This window comes from Oryctolagus cuniculus, chromosome X, assembly GCF_051225735.1.
Source record: "Oryctolagus cuniculus isolate XC-2025 breed Fujian yellow rabbit chromosome X, ASM5122573v1, whole genome shotgun sequence".
Lineage (NCBI taxonomy): Eukaryota > Metazoa > Chordata > Mammalia > Lagomorpha > Leporidae > Oryctolagus > Oryctolagus cuniculus.
Window position 1 is genome coordinate 84,259,432 of NC_142888.1, and position 22,280 is coordinate 84,281,711.

Genomic DNA, 22,280 nt, shown 5'->3' on the forward strand with positions numbered 1-22,280 from the left:
TGATAATAGCAGGAAAAAGGAAGAAAATTATGCAAAAGGACTATCATTATATTTAGAGAGGATGAAGGGGACTGTGATGAGAAGAAGACAAGGAAAGGCGGGTCGGGGTTTCTAGGATGCTGGCAATGTTCTGTTTATTGATGTGCAAGGTAGTTACTTGTGTGTTTGCATTATAATTATTTGTTAACCTTGTATTATGCATTATGTGCTTAAAAAGAACAAAAATAAGGGGCCAGCACTGTGACACAGTGGTTTAAAGCCCTGGCCTGAAGTGCAGGCCTCCCATATGGGTGCCTGTTCTAGTCCTGGCTGCTCCTCTTCCAATCCAGCTCTCTGCTGTGGCCTGGGAAAGCAGTGGAAGATGGCCCAAGTCCTTGGACCCCTGCATCCACATGGGAGACCCGGAAGAAGCTCTTGGCTCCTGGCTTTGGATCGGCAGCTCTGGCTGTTGCAGCCATCTGGGGAGTGAACCATCGGATGGAAGACTTCTCTCTCTGTCTCTACCTTTCGCTGTAACTCTGCCTTTCAAATAAATAAAATAAATTTTAAAAAAGAACAAAAATAACAATAATGAAGGCAGAAAAAATGTAGAGAATTGCTCCTTTAAAAACATATATTGTATTCCCTTTCTCAGAGGCTCTGAAAAGCCCAAGTATCCAGAGAAACACATTTCTCATGAAACAAAGTCAAGAGTAACCAAATGATAGTGTATTTCTCCTTTTAAGCAACATATTTAAGACAAAACAAACAACTACAGTAAACTTACCTGGTATTCCTGGCTGGCCTGGGTTTCCTGCCACACCTTGTATGCCTTTTTCACCTGTTGGGCCTGGAGGGCCGAAACCAGCAGGGCCCATGGGCCCCACATTTCCTGGTAGACCTGGCAAACCTGGGTTCCCAGGAGGACCTCTTTCACCCTTAAAAGCAAGTCCACCCTGTGAAGGGAAAAGGTTAGTACAGAAAACACATAGATATAACTGGTATCTGTGGGTTGGTATTACTCAATACAACTATGGAAATGATATAGTCATAAACCTTCTTTAAAGATGTTAGGAGATGGTATGTGCAATCACTCTATTTAGTCACTCATTCTCACAGTAAATATTTTTGAACTTCTATTACGTGTCAAGTGCTGGTAATACAGTAGAGAATGAAAATAGATAAAAATCTCTGGTGTCCCAAATCTTGTATTCTAGTCTAAGTCAGGAAGGCCAGCGTCTAGCTAATTTATAAACTATCTCTTCCTAACTAAACATCCTGTGCTGTGGATTATGTACAAAATGAGACTCTGAATTTATTTTCAATCTTTTGGCTCTGTAGCACATTTAACTTGACCATGTTAAGATAAATCTCTAAGCTTAACATATAAAACAAGATAGTTTTCTGGTTCTCAGGTCTAAATAAACTCAGACAAGGATATGTGGGCTATGAGAGGGGCAATCTCACACTGACTCAAGCATCTTAACCTCCTGCTCACTTATTCACAGCCAATAATACTCAACATAATAGGTTAAGAAGTTTATAAAACTGATATAAGCTACTAGTGAGGAAATCCTACATATGAACAACGTACCATAACTATAGAAAATCACATTTTTTAAGCATTGGCTGAGTGTTCATCTCAGCACCAAATCCACTCCTTGTACAGAATTAGGAAATATTTCTAAGTGACAATTTGATACAACAACCAAGACTATCAAATTCACTCACAGGCTCTCCTTTGGGGCCAGGAGGACCTGGTAACCCATCTTGTCCGGGGGTGCCAGGTAAACCAGGAAGCCCTGGAGCTCCAGGGGAACCCAACTCTCCTTTGTCACCCTTCATTCCTGGAAAAGTGAGGATGTCACCAGGTTCACCTTTAGATCCAGGAAAGCCTGGAGCACCTGGAGCTCCTGGTATGCCCTAAAGGAAAGGCGGGGGGGGGGGGAGAGAAGAGAAAAAGAAAGTTGTTTTTTCTCTAATAATTTATTCTCTCCAGTTTCCCTCATCAACCCACCCAATAACAGTTGGTGTACAAAGCACTGAATCAAGGGCTGGCACTGTGATGTATTAGGCTAAGCCTCTGCCTGGCATCCTACGTGCGCACTGGTCATGTCCTGCCTGTTCCACTTCTGATCCAGCTCTCTGCTATGGCCTGAGTAAGCAGTAGAAGATGGCCTAAGTGCTTGGGCCCTGGCACGCACATAGGACACCTAGAAGAAGCTCCTGGCTCTTGGCTTTAGATTGGCCTGATTCTGGCTGTTGTGGCCATTTGGGGAGTGAACCAGTGGATAGAAGACCTTTCTTTCCGTCTTTCCCTCTGTCTGTAGCTTTACCTTTCAAATAAATAAATAAATAAAATCTTTAAAAAATCATTGAATCAAGTGAGGCATGTGAGTCAGGAAGAGTCAAGGAATCAAATAAAAATCACAATTGAATAGAAAAATATATACAGAGAAAGATATGTATCATCTATCAGTCTATCTCCCACCCTCCATAAGTGAAAATCTAAACGCAAATAATTTTCTTCTGCTTCTTTTTATTCTCTAATATGTTGAAAACTTACTGGTAATCCTTTGGGTCCAGTTGCACCAGCATGTCCTTTATCACCTTTCTGTCCTGGGAAACCAGGAGATCCTAACACACACACAAAACAATGTGAGCATTGACCCTGAAACCCTGACAAGGTTCATACTGATACCAGCAAGTCAGGGAGGCAAGTTTTAAAACAAGAACACCATTCAATCCTACTTATGTCACATTTTAATTTCCTTCCTCTATGTTTTCAAGATGAGTAAATCATCGTTTATTTTAAATAAATGTAACAGTTTCTGTTAAATTTAATATTGTATCTTTAGGTGTTTCCAACTCTGAATCAGCATTTTTCAGAGCTTACAGTCATCAAATATGTAGAGGTTCCTAAAAGTACTGACAGGGGATATGACTTTGTTTTTACTCTATATATGTTTATTCTGACTTGCATGATTTTCCTAGATCTTCACCAGTACTCCCTTTTGGTTTTCATCTCCTAAAATTTGGCTTATTAGAAAAGTATGGTGCACCAAGCTAAAAAAGTGTGTTCTCCAAGTGGACCGCTATATGAGCTACATCATCATCAAGATGTTCTACATGGAAATGCTACTTGTTGGGCCCCCCAGTCTGTATCAACTTAATCAGAAACTTTGAGGGTGAGGCCCAGCAATCTCGATTTTAATAAGCACTCCATGTGACTGAGAAGCATTAGACTAGACTAGAGGTATGAGGCTAGATTATTATCACCTAGAGGCAGTGATCAAACTTGCTGAACGTGTTTCCAAGGCCAAATAAATTGCTGTTCATAAAAATACCCCACACTAAATAGAAAGGTAACAGATATGGTATCTATTCTCAGCCCTGACTCAAACATCACATATGACTTTAAAAGAACATAATATTGGGATATCCCCAAAGGCAGCTGACTAAAGCAGTTTTGAGTCTGATATCAAATACTGTTTTAATTGGAAATAGGGAGGAAGGAGTTTTATATAGAGAGTCATTGGCAGTTGGTTGTGAAACTTGAACAGAAGTGCGGTTCCTCAATGACAACAAGTGATACCTCCCCCAGTGATTAGAAACTGCCACTGGAAACTACATTCAAGCCATAGTCACTTTGAACTGTCTTCCAGTTTTCCAGAAGAAGGAAGTTTCACTCTCTATTAGCTACCTCCCTAAATGGAAAATAGGGAGGATAAATTTTCCTGGAATATTATCAAAATGCTTCAATAGAAAATATTGGTAGTTTCAGGTATTAGAAACAAGAGCGTATCTTATCCTGTAGAAGATAGAGGCATTTCATATTTCATTACTTATAGATATAAGTGACTAGCTATAAAATGAAAAAATGGTAACATTCTAAAGCCATGAGCTCACTAAAGTCTAGCTGAGAAATACTTTTAAAGATTGACCTGAAATAGAATGTTTTACCTGGAGGACCTGGGAGACCTGGTAAACCAGGTTGACCTGGAGGCCCTGAAATACCAGTTCCAATACAGTTGAAGCAGGTATCTCCTTTTTCACCTATTTGAAATTATAAGAAAAATGTTACTGGAAGGATTATACATAAGTTCTTTAGTTATCTTTTAAGTTAGTGCAAAAAGATAGCATTCCCACCTAACAGAGCAGTTAGAGAAGCCTATATTTAGAATCAATTCATTTGACAAATATTTATAGAGTGCATACTGTTCCAAAATCTGTTCCAGGTGTTTGTGATACATTGTTAAACAAAACAGACAAAAAAATGTACCTTCTTAGAGCTCATATTCTACCAGTGGAAAGGAATAATAAACAATGAAGGCAATACATTATTAAATTATACATGAGCTATTTTAATATAATATTTGAAATACTATTTTATATATTAAGAGATGTTATGTTTATAGGAAAAAGAGAGCTGATATGTCAGTGATGGGAGACAGATTGCAAATTTCTGTAGGGTTGTCAGGAAAGATCTCCTTAAAGATGATACATGGTGGAAAAATCTTCAAGGACATAGGACACGTACAAGGATCAGCAAGAGATCAGGTTATAGGACTAGAGTGAAAAAGAGGAAATAGGTCAGAGTTAGCAATGTATAAAAAGTGAGATATCACGAAGCATCATATAGGCTGCAATAAACACTATGGCTGTTAATGTGAGTGAAATGAAAAACTAGTAGAATAATTTCATTAGAAAAGCAATTTGATATAACTTAAGTTTTAAAAAAGATGTCTCTGGCTTTTATATTAAGGACATACTATGAAGAAAGGTATGGAAACCAGGTAACCACTTCAATATCTACCGCTGTAATGTTCTAGGAAGAGATGATGGTAGCTCATACCATAGTAACAGCAATGAGTATAGTCAAACCAGTCAGACCTGTTAGATTCTGCACATATGTGAAAGCAAAGTCAAGGGAATGTTCTTATGGATCATAAATGGGACACAAAAGAAAGGAACCAACAATGCTCCCGGGTTCTTAACCCATGCAATTAAAAGGCAGGCACAGTAGCCTGTTTTTTAAGTAAGAAGATGTGAGTGGAACAATTATGGGAGGGAATGGGCAGCAATTAGGAATTCAACTTGATTAGGATGTCAGTAAGCAGTCTGATATACAAATCTAGAAGAAAGATGTTTCTGAACAAAAGACACAAATTTGGAATTTACTGGCAAGTATATTGTACTAAAAGTCATGAGACTAGATGAGTGAGGATAGATAGAGAGAAGGAGAGAAATAACGACTGAATTTCAGGGCATTTCAAAATTAAAAGTTGGACATATCATTCTAAGATGCACATATGAAATATAAAAAAACTTAGACTATTCAAGAATTACTATAGACCATAGAAATTATGACAGTTTGCTGTTGGTGCAGGGAGAGACAAAGGAACAGAGAGGTCAGACAAAGGCTCATACATATATGATTCTATAATTTACTACAAAACTGCTAATGAATTCAGTGAGGAATTGATGATCTTTTGTATTACAGCACTGAGTCAATCAGACATGCATATTGGAAAAAATGAACTTTGATCCCTACTTCAACTTTACTTAAAAGTTACACAAAATTACACAAAGATGGATCAAATCTAAAACGTAAAAAAAGGAAATATCTAGAAGAAAACATGAAGGAATATGATCAAGTCTTTGGGATAAACAAAGATTTTTAAAACAGGGAATAAATAGTACCCATCAAAAAACAGAGCATTAAGAAATTTTATTTCAATTAATTAACAATTTCTGTTTGACAAAAAATGGAAATAGGGGCTGGCGCTGTGGTGTAGCAAGTAAAGCCGCTGCCTGCAGTGCTGGCATCCCATGTGGGAGCCAGCTGAGTCCTGGCTGCTCCACTTCCGATACAACTCTGCTATGGCCTGGAAAGCAGTGGAATATGGCCCAAGTGCTTGGGCCCCTGCACCCATGTGGGAGACCTGGCAGAAGCTCCTGGCTCCTGGCTTCGGATCAGCACAGCTCCGGCCATTTTGGTCACTTGGGTAGTGAACCAGCGGATGGAAGACCTGTCTCTCTCTCTGTTTTTCTGCCTCTCCCTCTCTTTCTGTATAACTCTAACTTTAAATAAATAAATCTTTAAAAAATAGAAATAAAAAACAAGTTAGAATGAAGGAAGATACATGTAATAAATATATCTAGCAATTGGAAGAGGAGCAGCTGGGTCTTGAACTGGCACCCAAATGGGAAACTGGTGCTTCAGGCCAGGGCTTTAACCCACTGCACCATAGCGACGGCCCCTTAAGTAACTTTGTAAAAGGGCTTTGTGATTTCTAGGAAAAAAAATCTACATCTACCCTATAACTCTGCAACTCCATTCCCAGAATAGCCTAAACAGAATTAAGGGCTATGTCCTACAAAACACGTGTACAAGAGTATGCATGACAGCTTTTTTATAACAGTCCAAGAACAAATTTCCAACAATAGGATGGATATTGAGGTAAATCTGTACAATGGAATACTGAAGGGCAGTGAAAAACTACTACTACAAACTAAAATGGGGATGTATCTCACAAATACAATGTTTAGCCAAAGAAATCAGGTACAAAAGGGTTTATACAGTATGATTTCATTTATAAAAGGTCAGGGTTCAAGATTAGGCAAACTAATGTATGAGAAAGCATAAAATCATAGTTACTTTTAGGGATGCTGACTAGGGGGCACAGGAGTCTTCAAGGTCCTGTGTCGCTCCCCCATTTCGTGGAGGAACGACACAGGACCCTGCGCTGTTCTTTTGTCTGCTCAGCCCTTCCCGGGTTTGCTGCTGGTTCTTCCCGGGTTGGCTGGCAACCCCTCCACCTCTGTGGAGGGGCGGTTCCCCCTGCCACTTTCCCCACTCTGCGGGGGAGCGGCACACCGCCGGCTGGCTCTCTCGGGGGCTGCTCAGATGTTATCCGGATGTTCCTGGTGCATGTTGTCTCTCTCCTCCTTTATAGTCCTCTTCCACCAATCCCAACTCTGCTACCCACACGCCGAGCACGCTGCTCTCCTCCAATCAGGAGCAGGATCAGCTCCTGCAGCTTATCAGTCAAGTTGGCGAGAGGCAGCTGTGTAGAAGTTGTTTACTCCTCTCCCAGCGCCATATTGTGGGAGAGCAGATGCATAGAATAAGTCTTAATTCCAGTAACTTAGTCTAGTCCGAGTTGCTCCCCACAGTCCTGGATGGTACTTTGGTTTAGATGGAAGACATGTGGAATCAATACACATACACACATACATACATGCATGTAGCAACCAGGGAATTATGAAGAAAACAGAAAACATGTACAAAGTCCAAATGAAGAATGCTTAAAGAGGGGTCTGCACTATGGCATACTGGGTTAAGCCTCTGCCTGTAGTGCTGGCATCCTATATGGGCACCGGTTTGAGTCCTGGCAGCACCACTTCTGATCCAACTCCCTACTAATACTCCTCAGGAAAGCAGCAGAAGATGGCCCAAGTGCTTGGAGCCCTGTACCCACATGGGAGACCCAGAAGAAGTTCCTGGCTCCTGGCTTCGGATTGGCCCAGCTTCAGCCATTGCGGCCATTTGGGGAGTGAATCAATGAATGGAAGATCTCTGTCTCTCCCTCTCTCTTAAATAAATAAATATTTTTTTTAAAAAAATGAATGCTTAAAGAAAGGGCAGGTTGAAAAAAAAATGACTGGGATGACATTTCAATTAGCAGGGTATAGGTTAGCAATGAATTTGACCAGCATCTACAGAGTACTAGGCAGCAAACAGGAAATCCTGAATGGACTATGTTTAAGGAAAAAAATGGGAGTATATACAGATATCAAGTAGAAAATTCTTGAGGAGTTTTGCTACAAATGGGAGCAGAAGAATAGAGTGGTAAATGACAGTGGAAGTGGGAACATCATGTTATTTTTTTACGAGGGTGAAAAAAACCATATTTGTATGAGGGGTCTTCAGAAAGTTTACTAAAAACTGGGAGTGGATTCCAAAATGTTTCTGCACCAAAAAAACTTATCTTTTAATTCTATTTTCTACAAAAATTTTAAATTACCCATATATGCTGCTGAAAATGATCCCACAGAGAGGGAAGAATTGATATTGTGAGAGAGGCAAGAATTTCTAGAGAACAAAATCCTCCAGGAAACAAGACTGAATGGAATCTACAGCACAAATAGAAGAACTGGATTTAGACAGGGAGACTACCAGGGATAAGCAAGAAGGCTGAACATGGGAACAGATGCAAGCAGAAGTGTAAACATAGCGGCAATCTGTGATCCTTCTATTATTATTACTTTAGTTGCTCAGTAAAGGTAGAAGCCAGGTATGAATCTTAAAATGAAACTAGGAAAGGAGGTAGTTAAAAGTGTGAACAGAGAAGAGAACAGGCAGACTCATAAGAGATGGAAATTTGGAATTTGTAGGGTTATGCTTTGTTCCAATGAATACAATGAAATGAGAGAAGGGCAACTAATGTAGGAACATATGACTGGGATTACAATGACTGATCACAGAATATAATCAAGATTAAAAGGAAAAATAGGACACTAAAAAGTTGAAGAATAGTCAAAGTTGGTAAGTCTTAGTTGTGTTAGAAGAAATGTTAGACACTCTGACCTCAGAATCAGCCCTTAAAGCTTCCTCGTCTGGCTGAAAAGCCCATAAGAGCATTTCAGGCATGGAAAGCCAAGACACTGTGGCAAAAAAATGTTCTACATGAAGGATCTCTGTGGGTTAGATCCAAGCAGAAAGAAGTGGCCATCAAAGAAGGATGTACTTTTCTCTAAAGGGAGGAGAGAACTTCCACTTTGCTTATGGCCTTGTCCAAACACTGATGGAGTTTGTGGGTTCAAAAGGCTTCCATAGCCTAGGCAGTTCATATCAGGAACCTAGGGTGAGCCCTGACATCATACATAAAAGTGTTAATTGTTAAATTAACAACAGGAGTCACTGTGCACTAACTTCCCATGCAGGACCTCTGTCAAGGAGTTGCATTATGAGAGTTAACTGTGATATTTGTTCTCAGTTTTTGTGTGTGTGTGTGTGGGAATGTTTGTACAATTGTTGAAATCTTTATTCAGTATGGTGTTGGTTTTCTGTGTACAAAGTTAATTGAAAATGAATCTTAATGGAAAATGCGATTGGAAAGGGGAGAGGGAGGAAGAGGAGGGGTGGGAATGTGGGTGGGAGGGCAAGTATGGTGAGAAGAATCACTATATTCCTAAAGTTGTACTTATGAAGTTTGCATTCCTTAAGAATAAATTAATTAATTAAAAAAGAAGAAATGTTAGAGTCATGTTATAAAAGAGGCAGCAAGTGAAAAGATAGGAGAGTGATTACAAAAATGGGATCTGTGACATCAAGATTTTGTGTTTACTGTTGGTAATGAGACAATCTTGGGGTATGACCAGGGGAGTGGGTAGCTGAAGTAGGATGGGGGATATAGGAGAGTTGCCAGTTGATTTGAAATAATGAAGGACTGAATATGTTTAAGGATCCAACCTTTCACTCCTTGTTCTCCTTGGAGTCCTTTATCACCTGGTGATCCCGGAGGGCCTGGAGGACCTGCTTCACATATCTCATCACCTGGGATAAAATACAGATGAGATAACAAATTAATTCTTGTGAAATACCCAGAAGACTAAGCAAAAAGGAAGCCTGTCAGGATGGGGAAAAGGACCCATTTTCAGTTACTTCTCTGCAGAAATAAAACTACCTACAAGCAAAAATATACACATCGTCGATAATAAACACTATTCGATGAACAAATTCAAACATAAAAGAATCACCAAAACCTAAAAGTAGAGGCAGAAGAATTTCTTAAAAATCAGAAAGAATGATGCCAATCTTCAGCTAGATTAATTTATACATTAAATATACAAAACAACAGAACCTAAGAAGAGAAAAATACAGCTTACTAGGAGGTATGTGAGGGCCAGGAGGGCCAGGAGGCCCTGGAAGGCCAGGAGGCCCAGGCTGTCCATCAAGCCCAGGAGATCCAGGAATGGAAATTCCAGGTGGACCTTCATCACCTTTCTGGCCCCTTTCTCCAGGAAATCCAGGGGGTCCAGGAGGACCCACAATTGCAGTTCCTAAGATAAGAAAAAACATCCATTAAAATGATCAAAACTATATTTTAGAGATAACTTTGGCTGTCAATGAAATATTAAATGATAAGATCTTTTATTAACTTATAATGTTGTTCCATAAGACAGATTTTCATTACTGCAATAAAATATCTGAGACAAACCAGTTATGAAGGAAACAGAGCTTCATTTAGTCAACAGTTTTTCGAGGTTCAAGGCCAAGATCAGGCTGTCCTATTGGTTGGGCATCTGGTGAGTTTAAGCAGAGGAAGGATCACACAGGAAGCCAAGAAGCAAACAGAATGCCGGAGTCTTACTCAGGCTTGTATAAACACCCCTCTTTCTACTCACCCTAATTGAATTAAACTTCCACCCTTTTAGTAACCACTAATTCACGACTTTGGAGGTTTTTTTTTTTTTTTTTTTTTTTTTTTTAGCTTAACTGTCTACATAAGTTTGCCTGCTGAATCATGTTCAAACCACAGTAATGGATTATATTCTAATTTTTTCTATGATATTCAATATGTGGGAAAAGGATGAGAACTTTCAAATAATATTAAGTAACAGTGTGAGTGAAAGCACCAGAAATTTAGCTTTATTACTTTTGGAAATTACTAATAATGTTCTAGATACCCTTGACACTATGATTTCTTCATCTCAGAAATACCAAAACTCATTAGCAAAAGAGGCATTTCAAAATTTCCATGTAAGCATGGCTGTATTACCACATATTCTTCTGTTTCATTGTTTAATCCATATCATTAACTTATTTTTTTGGTTAAAAGAAGTTTATAAGCCTTTCAAAAACTGGTAAGGAAAATAAACCCATTTTAGCTCTTTTTAAAAATCTTCATGGGACCAGCACAGTGGCATGGCGGGTAAAGCTGTTGCCTGCAGTGCCAGCATCCCATATAGGTGCCTGTTCAAGTCCCGGCTGCTACACTTCCCATGGAGCTCTCCTGCTGTGGCCTGGGAAAGCAGTAGAAGATGGCACAAGTCCTTGGGCCCCTGCATCTGCGTGGGAGACCTGGAAAAAGCTCCTGGCTCCTGGCTTCTTATCAGTGCAGCTCTGGCCATGTGGCTATTTGGGGAGTGAACTAGCAGATAGAAGACTTCTCTGTCTCTCTGCCTCTGTCTCCCTGTAACCCTGCTTTTTGAATAAATAAATGCCTTTAAAAAAAGATCACTTAAAAAAATCTTCACTATACTTACAAATAATTTATAATATTGATTTCTCACACGAGTAATAATTAAGCATATCCCCTGTGTACTCAATAATTTCATATTGTTTAATAATATTTTTAAAATTCTGCAAAGAGGAGTTACATATCTTTTGATGAGTTTATCTTTGGGTTTGCATGTTTTGTTACTATTGTGGATATATCTGTATTTATTGAACTTGATCTCTTTTACTTTGTTAATAAATTATAACAATGTTGAACTATCTTTATAATCTCAGACTAAATTTTACTTGGTCATAATTGTACTCTTTAATATATGTCTGAATTGATTTGATAATCTTTCTAAAAATTATTTATTTATTTAGTTGAGAAGCAGAGATACACACAGAGAGAGCTCTCATCTTTTGATTCACTCCCCAAATGAACTTTTTAAAATTTATATAAAGGGAACAGTTTTCATATATTTAACATATACAGGTTTTTTTAAATTTTTTTATTATTTATTTGAAAGTCAGAATTACAGAGAAATGGAGAGGCAGAGAGAGAGAGAGAGAGAGGTCTTCCATTCGCTGGTTCACTCCCCAATTGGCTGCAATGGCCGGAGCTGCGCTGATCCGAAGCCAAGAGCCAGGAGCTTCCATTGGGTTTTCCACATGAGTGCAGGGGCCCAAGGACTTGGGCCATCTTCCATTGCTTTCCCAGGGCAAAGCAGAGAGCTGGATTGGAAGTGGAGCAGCCAGGACTTGAACTGGTGCCTATATGGGATGCCGGCACTTCAGGTGGCAGCTTTACCTGCTATGTTACAGCACCGGCCCCTCACATATATAGTTTTAAGAGCATAATGAGAGTTCCCACCTTACCCTCAATCCCTCCTTCTCTTAACCCTCCTCTTCCTTTTTTCATTTTTCTTTTAATTTCTACAATGCTATACCTTTAATTTATTTATAATCACTTTAACTTTCCACTAAATAAAGAATTCAACAAATAGAAAGACCACTGTTCCTCAAGAGTATTGACAAAGGCTATAAACAATAATCAAATATTAAAAATGTCAATTTTGCTCATATACTTTTTATACTCTGTATATTAGTTAAACATAAATCAAGGAAAACATATTTGTCTTTTTGGGACTGGCTTATTACACTAAGCATAATGGTCTCCAGTTGTATCCATTTTATTGAAAAATACAAGATTTCATTCTTTTTTATGGCTGAGTAGTATTCCATTTGTATACATACCACAATTTTATTTATCCAGTCATCTGGATTGATTCCATATCTTAGCTATTGTGAGTTAAGCTGCAATAAACATGAGGGTATAGATAACTCTTTTATATGCTCATTTCATTTCCTTTGGGTAAATTCCCAGGAGTAGCTGGTATCTTAACCACTAGGTTAAATGCCTACCCTGATTTCATAATATTTTATTTGGGTTCATTTCTCCTATGTTCATCAGTGTAATTGAAGTAGTTATTTCTGATGTTATCCCCTTTGTGGTTTGATATCAGAAGAATTAAATTGAATTTCCCTGTTTTAGAATGCTCCAAAATAGATTAAAATGTGGGAATTACCTCTTTAAAAATTTTTCATTCCTTTTAATTATTTGTTTGAAAAGCAGAGGGACATAAAGATAGTTCCCATGAGACATAGAGATAGATCTTTCATACACTGGTCCACTCCCCAAATGTATGCAACAGCCAGTGCTGGGCCAGCTGAAGTCAGCAACCCAGAACCCCACCTGGGCCTCCCTTAGGGGTGGCAGGGACCCAACCACCAGAGCCATCTCCTGTTGCCTCCCAAGGTGCATATTATCAGGAAGTTGGCATTGGAAGTGAAGCCAGGAACCATACCCAGGCACTCTCATATAGGATGTAGGCACCCCTAAAATTATCTTAACTACTGTGCCAAATACCCACTGCAAAAATTATCTATTCTTTGACAACCTGGTAGAATTTATCTATAAAATTACAAAAGCACCCATAAAGCCAATGCTTTTTCATAGAAATCATCAACATTTTACAATGTTCTACTTAGGTTTTCTACTCTCTAAAGACAATTTTAGTAATTTGTTTTCTCCTTCATGCAGCATTTATTTCATCTAGAACTTTGAATATAATTTTGCAGTTTGATAGCTTTTGTTATTTGAATTTCTAGCAATAATATTCTTCTTTTTAACCAATTTGTTTGTGATGTCTTTTATCTTGATTGTACTTGCCAAGCTTCATTAATTTTAAACTCTTCTCAAAGTATCATCTTTTATTTTCCCCATTCAACTACAAATGTTTTTGTATCTAAGTTTTTTTAAATTTTTATCTTTTCACTTATACTCTGTGCTTTTTTTGTGTGTGTGTATCTTTTAAACTTGGCCCATTTACTTTTAGTATTTTTGATTTTGTGATAAAAATACTGTATTGGCTATATTCAGTGAGTTTTGATACGTGATGATTTCATTGTTGTTTAGTGTTCTGTAGTTTGCCATTTCAGCTTCTGCTACCTATTTATCTCTAAGGATATTTATAATTGTGTATCATGTTTATGCTTTTAGATGTTATTTTTTCACTTTATTTCATTGTGATCACACAGCATGGCCTGAATACAATTTTAAGTTTGTTTCCTGTCCTAGTAAATTTCTATAAACAAACCTTGTCTGTTTAAAAGAATATATATATATATATATGGATTTCAATTTCTTTTGCACTAAAATAAACATTTTAAATTATATTTTCCATAAACTTTTAAAATACTCTTGTATATTCTTTGCTGCAAAGTTTTTCTCTTCCCTATATATATATACACATACACATATATACATATATATATATCTGTTGATGTTGCTCAAACCATTTGTATGTTTGGTTTTTATAATTCATAATTCTATTTTGATTACAAATGTGTATTTTCTACCTCATCAATTTCAACTAGATCAACCAGATAAACAGAACAAAAACACATGCTCATTTTCTTCTATTGAGAGTGGGATAGAGGGAAAGGATCTGTAGAGTTGGAACAGAGTTAAAATGTTCAGTAAATGTCAGTGAAAAGATTTGTGTGGAATCTCCAGCTAGATGACCATGCATCAATGCTTTTGTGACATATCCTTATTTTTTTACCCATTGGATATGTTAGGGATTTGCCAATTTAGTCCTTGTAGCTTATATATATATTTTCACTTTACATATTCAAAGCTATTTTTAGTTGCATATTAGCACATTATCCACATTTTTAATGGAAAGGAACCATAATTTATTGAATATATAATATAATATAATTTATTGCATATATGTGTGTGCCAGGTACTGTATCTGATGCTTTTGCAAATTTTACAAAAATCCTTAATATCAATCCATTAAAGAGAACATTTAAATAAACATTATAGATAAGAGTAGTGCTCAATTTGTGGTCAGATCATAAATACTCCACTACACTGTGTGTCTTCAAAGAGAATAATATAGAACTTAGCCTTGAGACCTAAAAAGTAAAATTGCCATGAGGATTTTTAGTTGTATGTTTCTGGAATTCTAAGTAGACAGTAGTGCTTACCATTTTTATATAGGAAATCTTGCAAAACTGGACATTAGTAGGGCATCATACCCTTTACTAATAGCATAAAAAAGTCTGATGATTCTTCCATTTTATCATAGAAATGTTTGGTGTAATTTATTAATTATGAAAGGTAGAAAATTATTCTTAGGATAAAAAGGCACTATTCAAGTGGAATTTAAAAACACATATAAGTAAGGAATTGGTGATAATGGCTATAAGAGTTGGGAAGTATTTCTCAATCTTAAATGACCTGTCCCTTCTACCACCATACCCTGGAGCTAATAGATACACAAATACACAGATAAGTAAGGATGCCATAAGCACAAGGACATAAGTAAACTCTCTTTTACCTGGAGGTCCAGGAAGGCCTGGTAGACCCTGTATTCCAGGAAATCCTCGCTCTCCTTTTTCACCAGGCAAGCCAGGTAATCCAATGTTTCCTTTTTCTCCCACAATTACACCTGTCCCAGGTCTAGGAATTACCTTATTTATGAAAGGAAAATATAAAGGAATTCGAAGAGGAAAAGGCTTGTTCTCCTAAAAACAATCTAGCAATAACATGATTATAATGATATCCATTACACAAAGTGCTCAGATGTAAAATCAGCTATATTGCTACATAGATTATGAGTACCAGTCCTTATTACTCGCATCCTCCAACTGTTTAGAAAATGTCCAAAATCACTAACAATATTACTATCCTCCCAATCCCCAGATTTACAAAGCTGGAAGTATTTTTGATCTTTCTTCTGCAATAATTCACATTCAATTCACTCCAATAACCTAAGTCTTAAAATTCTTTATGGAAAACATCACTCCAATTTGTCCCTTCATTCCTCTTGCCACAGCTACTATCCTAATAGTACTCTCAGAAGCACCACTGAGTTTGTCCCTTTGAATTAGAATGTATTGTTAGGATACAGTGCCTCAAAAACCAATTTTTCTGTGTTAATTAGCATGTTTAAAGACAAATTCACTCACTTCTTCTTAGTATATGTAATGCAATTTTTAATCCTGGACTCTGGAAAGTCACTTCTCATTTCAATACCTCTCCCACTTTTTCATCTATTATTTCTAGCAACGAATTTTTATGAGAGAACTTGTACTGATAACCACTTCATATAACTTGCACATTTTGTCTGTAACTTTGCATATGCCATTTGAAACATCTGAAATGCCTTCCCCCAATTTTCTGTTTATCAAGTCACAAGTATTTTTTTCCTTTTAAAAAGAAAATTTAAAAAAAAAAGGAAAACTCATTTCTTCCAGGAAATTTTTACTGGTTAAATCTAAACTGATCATTGTCTTTTGCTCTGTCTTCATTGAATACATTACTTAGTTTTTCTTGAAGAACTTCTTACCAAATAAATCAAATATTTAAAATTTACCTCATACGCCTTATTGTGTGTGTGTATGCGTGTGCATGTGCATGTGCGTGTGTGTGTGTGTGTGTGTGTGTGAGAGAGAGAGAGAGAGAGATTTACACAAAAGGAGGCCAAAAATTTTGTGGGACCTATAATTGTGATAGTGGTTGAAAAGGGAAAGTGAGTTACGGATAAGATTGCAATCTCAAAACATCCACTCCTTCTGATACTCATCAAAATTTTAGCATCTCATTGTATAAAGAAACTATTTCTTAGAGAACTGAAACTTTGATATTAAAATGAAAGTGAATAAAAATTGTCTAAGATAGTCTCTAAGTGTATCCTCATTAGATATAGTGCATTCCTATGTATTAATAACTGAAAGTCACTACAGACAAAAACAATGTTACTAAAATGGGCATATAGAATAGGTTTTATGACATTCGTACTATTGTAGATTCAATTCAAGAGTCTTACCAAATTTCAACCAAAGAAAAATCAAGAAATCAAACAGTAGCAATGATGTTTTATTATTAACGTTGGAAATATATTTGACTTAAATGTTATTGTGAACTCAAACATGATGGACAATCTGTAAACCCAACAATGATTCTTTCATAGAGCAGTGTCCTACATATGTTATTAAGAGCCCCTAGAAAAGATACATTCAGGAATGAGTTATGAATCAGATAATTACAAGTTATGTAAATTTATTAGGACCAAATCCATCGTTCCCCTGAGCTCTGCCGGGGAAAGGAGCAATCCCCACTACCTGTTTTATAATTGAACCTTTATAAGCTACACTTGCACCACCTGCTGGTTGCTTAAGAAATATTTTGGCAATCATGCAAAACAATACAATGCCATAACTGGATATTCACTATGAGGAAGTAATACATAGTCAGAACAAATGTAAAGTTCTTGAGTTCAAAACTACTGAAGTTTTTAGATTAATGTAAAGGCTTTTGAGGCAACAGACATTGATAATAACTAAGAGCTTAGAACTATATGTATGAGGAAAGCTAGTGAATGTAAATTAAGAGGCAAAAAAGACAATGCATTACTGAATTTGATAAATGAAGACTAAAACAAATACTTACAAGTCCAGGGGGCCCAGCTGGGCCAATGTCACCTTTTTGGCCCTGTTCAATGCAATTGTAAAACAGGTTAGTAAAAATCACATGAAAACATCAATTTCCTCAAGAATATAAGAGATAAGCCTCAAAACACCCAGGAATCAATAATAATATACTTCAAATAAAAAATAGAAAGCAATGTAATGAAACAATACCGGGCAAAAATCTGGAAACAACTGCAATATCTGAGATTAACTAGCTATCTAATCATAATTAAATCAAATTTCTGGCACTTAAACAAAAATTAAGTCTTTGTGATGTAGGCAGACATATAGGATGAAGCTGATTAGATTTGTGAGCTGGAAGACCATGCCTTCACCATGCCCCTGTGTGATCTCATCCCCCTACCTGACCCCACCTGTATGCCCACCTGCCAATCAGGCTACATAACCACTCCCCTTGGAAGTGGATAAAAGGTCTGAAACACAGTGGGGCCAGCCCTCTTTTTTCCCTCCCTATCCTTGATTCCCTTGCTGCCCCGCACCTCCAGGTCACCCACTCCATGCTTTCTGGCCTGCCTACTCCTCCACGTGGCTGGCTCCTGGCTTGCTCTCCGCTCTATATGAATCCAGATTTCCCTCTCTCTTTTAGAAATGGCCCTCAATCTCCTATGCATTTCTCTCACTAAATAAAAAGCTTAAAATCTTACCATGTTGCCTGGTTTATTTGAGCCAGTATTAAGAATTCTCTGAACTCATAGCAAGAACCCACATAGCTTATTAATTTCAGGAATATTAATAAGCAAATCAGTATCATTTGGATTGTATTTCAGCAATATTTTTGCTATAACATTTGTGAGTTTTAACTCTATTTTCTAGCAAATCATATTCCAAAATGAAAATAATGAAAGGATTTTACCATTAGAATTAGTCAAAATCATTATTTGCTCTACATTTAGCCTTGTTCTTCTCATAAAACTAGTAAAAGGCATAAATCTAGCATTTTAGAAGTGATGGACTAAACTATCATCATGGACAGCTAATAAATTCAAAATTGGTCTTGTGAGTTTTCCTTTAGAAACTAATGGAAGACAAATTCACACAAATCTTTTATTCCCTAATCAGTAGCTACAATAGCATGAAGAACACAATACTCAACTGTTACTCTACTGGCCAAGATCCAAGGACAAATGTCTCTCTCATACTTCCACTCTGGTTCCAGACCTTTTCATAGAAATCTTTTATCTATATACAAATGCCTTTTAGTTTATGGTGTACTCTATCCTATAACACTACTTACTAATTGGAAACAAAAATACCATTCTCTAAGTATTTGCTACCTACACGAATTCTAATTGTGTCCTTCAGCCAAGTTAAAACTTGGACCTAATTTAGAGATAAACCACCATTAAAATGTTTGTCTTTTGCATACATCCAAGTTTGTAACACTTTTTCTTACTTGCTTGAAAAACAGTTTTATGTTTGGTTTTGATACAAAGTAATTAGAGATCAGAGGGTTTGGAGGATTGTATATTTTGCAGTCTGCTAAAAATAGGATAATTGTGTGCTTCATACATTCTTTCAAAGTCACTTTTAAAATAGGTAACTAAATAGATGATCTCAGGCTGCACTGGCTGAGAGGAAAAACTCAACAACAAAGAATTAGCCACAGACTGACAATAATTGCCTACAGAATGTTTAGAGAAGACAGTCTAAATTCATAACTATAATCCTTTCTAGTACGAGGACTTCACTAAAATAGCGCTAAATGCTCTTTCTAGAAAACACAAATTTTGCCCTTACATGCTCAAAGTAAAGGAACTTATTTTTCACAATGGGAATGCTATATTTAAACAATCCCTCATGTATTTCTACCACATGGACTGTGATTTAGAGCAATGTAAAAAAAAAATAGAGGATGTGATATAAAAGAAAAATGATTTAGAAATTGATTTTAAAAAGGTATATTTTGAATGTAAAAGCTAGTTATTTAGAACTTTTTCATTTGTAACTAAATCTTGGGGAGAAAAGGATTATGTTGATTGAAATAAGACCAATAACTTCTGAATATTAAATTCTTACCTTTTCACCAGCCCTGCCTGGTTCACCAGGGTAACCAGGATCACCAGGCAAACCCTTTAAAACGTAAAGGAAGAGTAACATCAGCAGAAATTATGGAAGAGGACTTTCCAAAATCTTCTCTTCCATAGAAGCAATGAGAACACATGCAAAAATGGTCAGAATCAACTTTCTAAGAAATGTGGAAATTAATTAAATCTTGCAGTAATCTATGGAATTTTGTAAAGGCCTAATCTTGGTAAGAACACAGAGCTTTGTGACATTTTTATGTATCTCTATTCCCACCGCTCCACAGTAGCTGAAACACTCAGCAGTTGGCAATCATGGCGAAAAGCAGAAGCTGACAGCAACTGGAAGGAAATGACCATGACTGGAGCTTCTTCAAATCCCCAGTCCCAGAAAATTGTCATTGTTTGATCTGTGTGATGATCACAAGAAGATCCCACGGACAGGCTACTTTTATTTGGCCTGACTTGCACACTTCCAGTGCGAACAGAGGACAGCCTGCCTCCAGGTCCTTCCCTCAGGAGTTTGTGGAAAACAATCCCATGTGGGGCCGGCACTGTGCGCAGTGGATTAAAGCCCTGGCCTGAAGTGCTGGCATCCCATATAGGTGCCTGTTCTAGTCCCGGCTGCTTCTCTTCCGATCCAGCTCTCTGCTATGGCCTGGGAAAGCAGTGGAGGATGGCCCAAGTCCTTGGACCCCTGCACCAGGGCGGGAGACCTGGAAGAAGCTCTGGCTCCTGGCTTCGGATCGGCGCAGCTCTGGCATTTGCGGCCACCTGGGGAGTGAACCAGCAGATGGAAGACTTCTCTCTCTGTCTCTACCTCTCTCTGTAACTCTTTCAAATAAATAGAATGAATCTTAAAAAAAAAAAAAATCTGAGGGAATCCTGACACAAAGGAGAGATTGGCGCAACGGAAGCCAGGAACTGAGGCCCTGAATTTAACTCCTGGTGTGTGGGGGTGTGTGTGTGTGCCTTTTGAAAATTAAAATTTATAAATTGATTTTTGCTACATCAAATCATCTTGAAATTAATTTGACTGATTTTAGTATTTCTAACTTCCTGTTTTTGTTACAAATTACCACTTTCCTTTGGAAAGGCATACAAATTTCATTCAATTTATTCTATTTGTCCTTAAAAATTCTTTTGATGCCTACTGGGGATACTCTTTTGAAATTGAGGCTTCTTGAGATAATGCTTCTTGATGTGTGTATTTTTATTTTCCTCTTTCTTTCTTAGTATTTAGAAGAATTACTTGTCAAAACTTTTACTTATGAAACTTTCGTTCACATAAAAAATTGCAAATGAATGTTTATAGGTTTTTTTTTTTTTTTGACAGGCAGAGTGGACAGTGAGAGAGAGAGACAGAGAGAAAGGTCTTCCTTTTCCACTGGTTCACTCTCCAATGGCCACTGTGGCTGGCGCACTGCAGCTGGCGCACTGCACTGATCCGAAGCTAGGAGCCAGGTGCTTCTCCTGGTCTCCAATGCGGGTTCAGGCCCAAGCACTTGGGCCATCCTCCACTGCACTCCCAGGCCACAGCAGAGAGCTGGACAGGAAGAAGAGTGACCGGGACAGAATCCGGCATCCCAACCGGGACTAGAACCCGGGGTGCTGGTGCCGCAGGTGGAAGATTAGCCTATTGAGCCGTGGCGCCGGCCTATAGGAGTTTTATTCATAATGGTCAACAACCAGAACAACCAAAATATCCTTCAATGGGTAAATGGATAAATACGCTTTGGCACACTCAACCAAACACTGAATATTTCAGCAACAAAAATGAATGCACTACTAATGTACAACACAATACATTATGCTATGTAAAAGAATCCTGATTTAAAAGGTTACATATAAGTCCATTTATATGGCATTCTAGAACAGGCAAAATTATAGAGATGAGTAATTATCAACTCTGTTGATGAGTTACCGATAGAAACTTAGGAAGGGGGAATAGAGGAGGGGACAACTGCAAAGGAACGTGAGGGAATTTTGAGGGTGATGGCGCTGTTCTGATTGTGATGGTAATTATACAGCTGTATATATCTGTCAAAACAAAACTGTGTAAAACACAGAAACTAAATAATGGTTCATTTTACTATATATAAATTATGTCAATAAATATGACTTAGGGGAATCTTGGGGCCTGCATTGTGGCACAGTGGGTTAAGCTGCTGCTGTAACACCAGCATCCAATATGGGCACCTGTTCAAGTCCAGGCTGCTCCATTTCTGATCCATCTCCCTGCTAATGCACCTGGGAAAGCAGCAAAAGATGGCCCAAGTCCTTGGGCCCCTGCACCCACATGGAAGACCCACATGGATTTCCAGGCTCCTGGCTTCAGCCTGACCCAACCCTAACTGTAGTGGCCACTTGGGGAGTGAACCAGCAGATGGAAGGTTTATCTCTCTATCTGTATCTTTGCCTTTCAAATAAATATAATATAAAATTTAAAAATATATATTTTAAAAATAGAGGAATCACAAATTTGTATTTAAAGGAGAAGCAAAGATGCTTTCCATTCATTTAAACTATTTCTAAACCCTAGACACCATACCATTTTGCTTCTTTACTACCACCTATGTGGAAGACCCAGAAGAAATTCCTGGCTCCTGGCTTCAGTCTGGCCCCGCTCTGGCCACTGCAGCCATTTGGGGAGTGAACCAGCAGAAGATTCATTCTCATTCTCTCTCTCCGCCCCCCCCCCACCAACTCTGCCTTTCAAATAAAATAAATAATTTTTTTTTAAAGAAAAGAACCTTAGTTACTCACTGGAATGCCTGGTTGGCCATTCTCTCCATCTTTGCCAGGTTTACCCTGTAAGACACAGAAAATGGTGGGAGCAAAAACAACATTTGTTAGGTAGGAAGTATGAGGGAAAAAAATAACAAGGCTTATTCCTGTTTTGGACTATAGTAAGTAGATGTTTTAGACTTTGATATTATAATAAACATTAAATATAAATATGTCGGTATTGGTATTTTGAAACAATGAAA

At 37.7% G+C, this 22,280-nt stretch overlaps 1 protein-coding gene across 2 annotated transcripts in view; it reads right to left on the reverse strand.

The window, feature by feature from the left end:
- Window positions 1–22,280, reverse strand: part of COL4A5 (collagen type IV alpha 5 chain) — a 259,685-nt gene that overhangs the window by 105,363 nt on the left and 132,042 nt on the right. For both annotated transcript variants that reach the window (XM_002720176.6, XM_089324139.1), the window contains exons 16-25: window positions 22,057–22,101; window positions 19,286–19,339; window positions 17,229–17,270; window positions 15,115–15,247; window positions 9,874–10,047; window positions 9,458–9,541; window positions 3,943–4,035; window positions 2,546–2,616; window positions 1,711–1,902; window positions 767–935 (exon numbers count right to left, since the gene is read on the reverse strand). In XM_002720176.6, coding sequence (XP_002720222.4) covers window positions 767–935; window positions 1,711–1,902; window positions 2,546–2,616; window positions 3,943–4,035; window positions 9,458–9,541; window positions 9,874–10,047; window positions 15,115–15,247; window positions 17,229–17,270; window positions 19,286–19,339; window positions 22,057–22,101 — 1,057 coding nt within the window. The remainder of the gene's footprint in view (window positions 1–766; window positions 936–1,710; window positions 1,903–2,545; window positions 2,617–3,942; window positions 4,036–9,457; window positions 9,542–9,873; window positions 10,048–15,114; window positions 15,248–17,228; window positions 17,271–19,285; window positions 19,340–22,056; window positions 22,102–22,280) is intronic.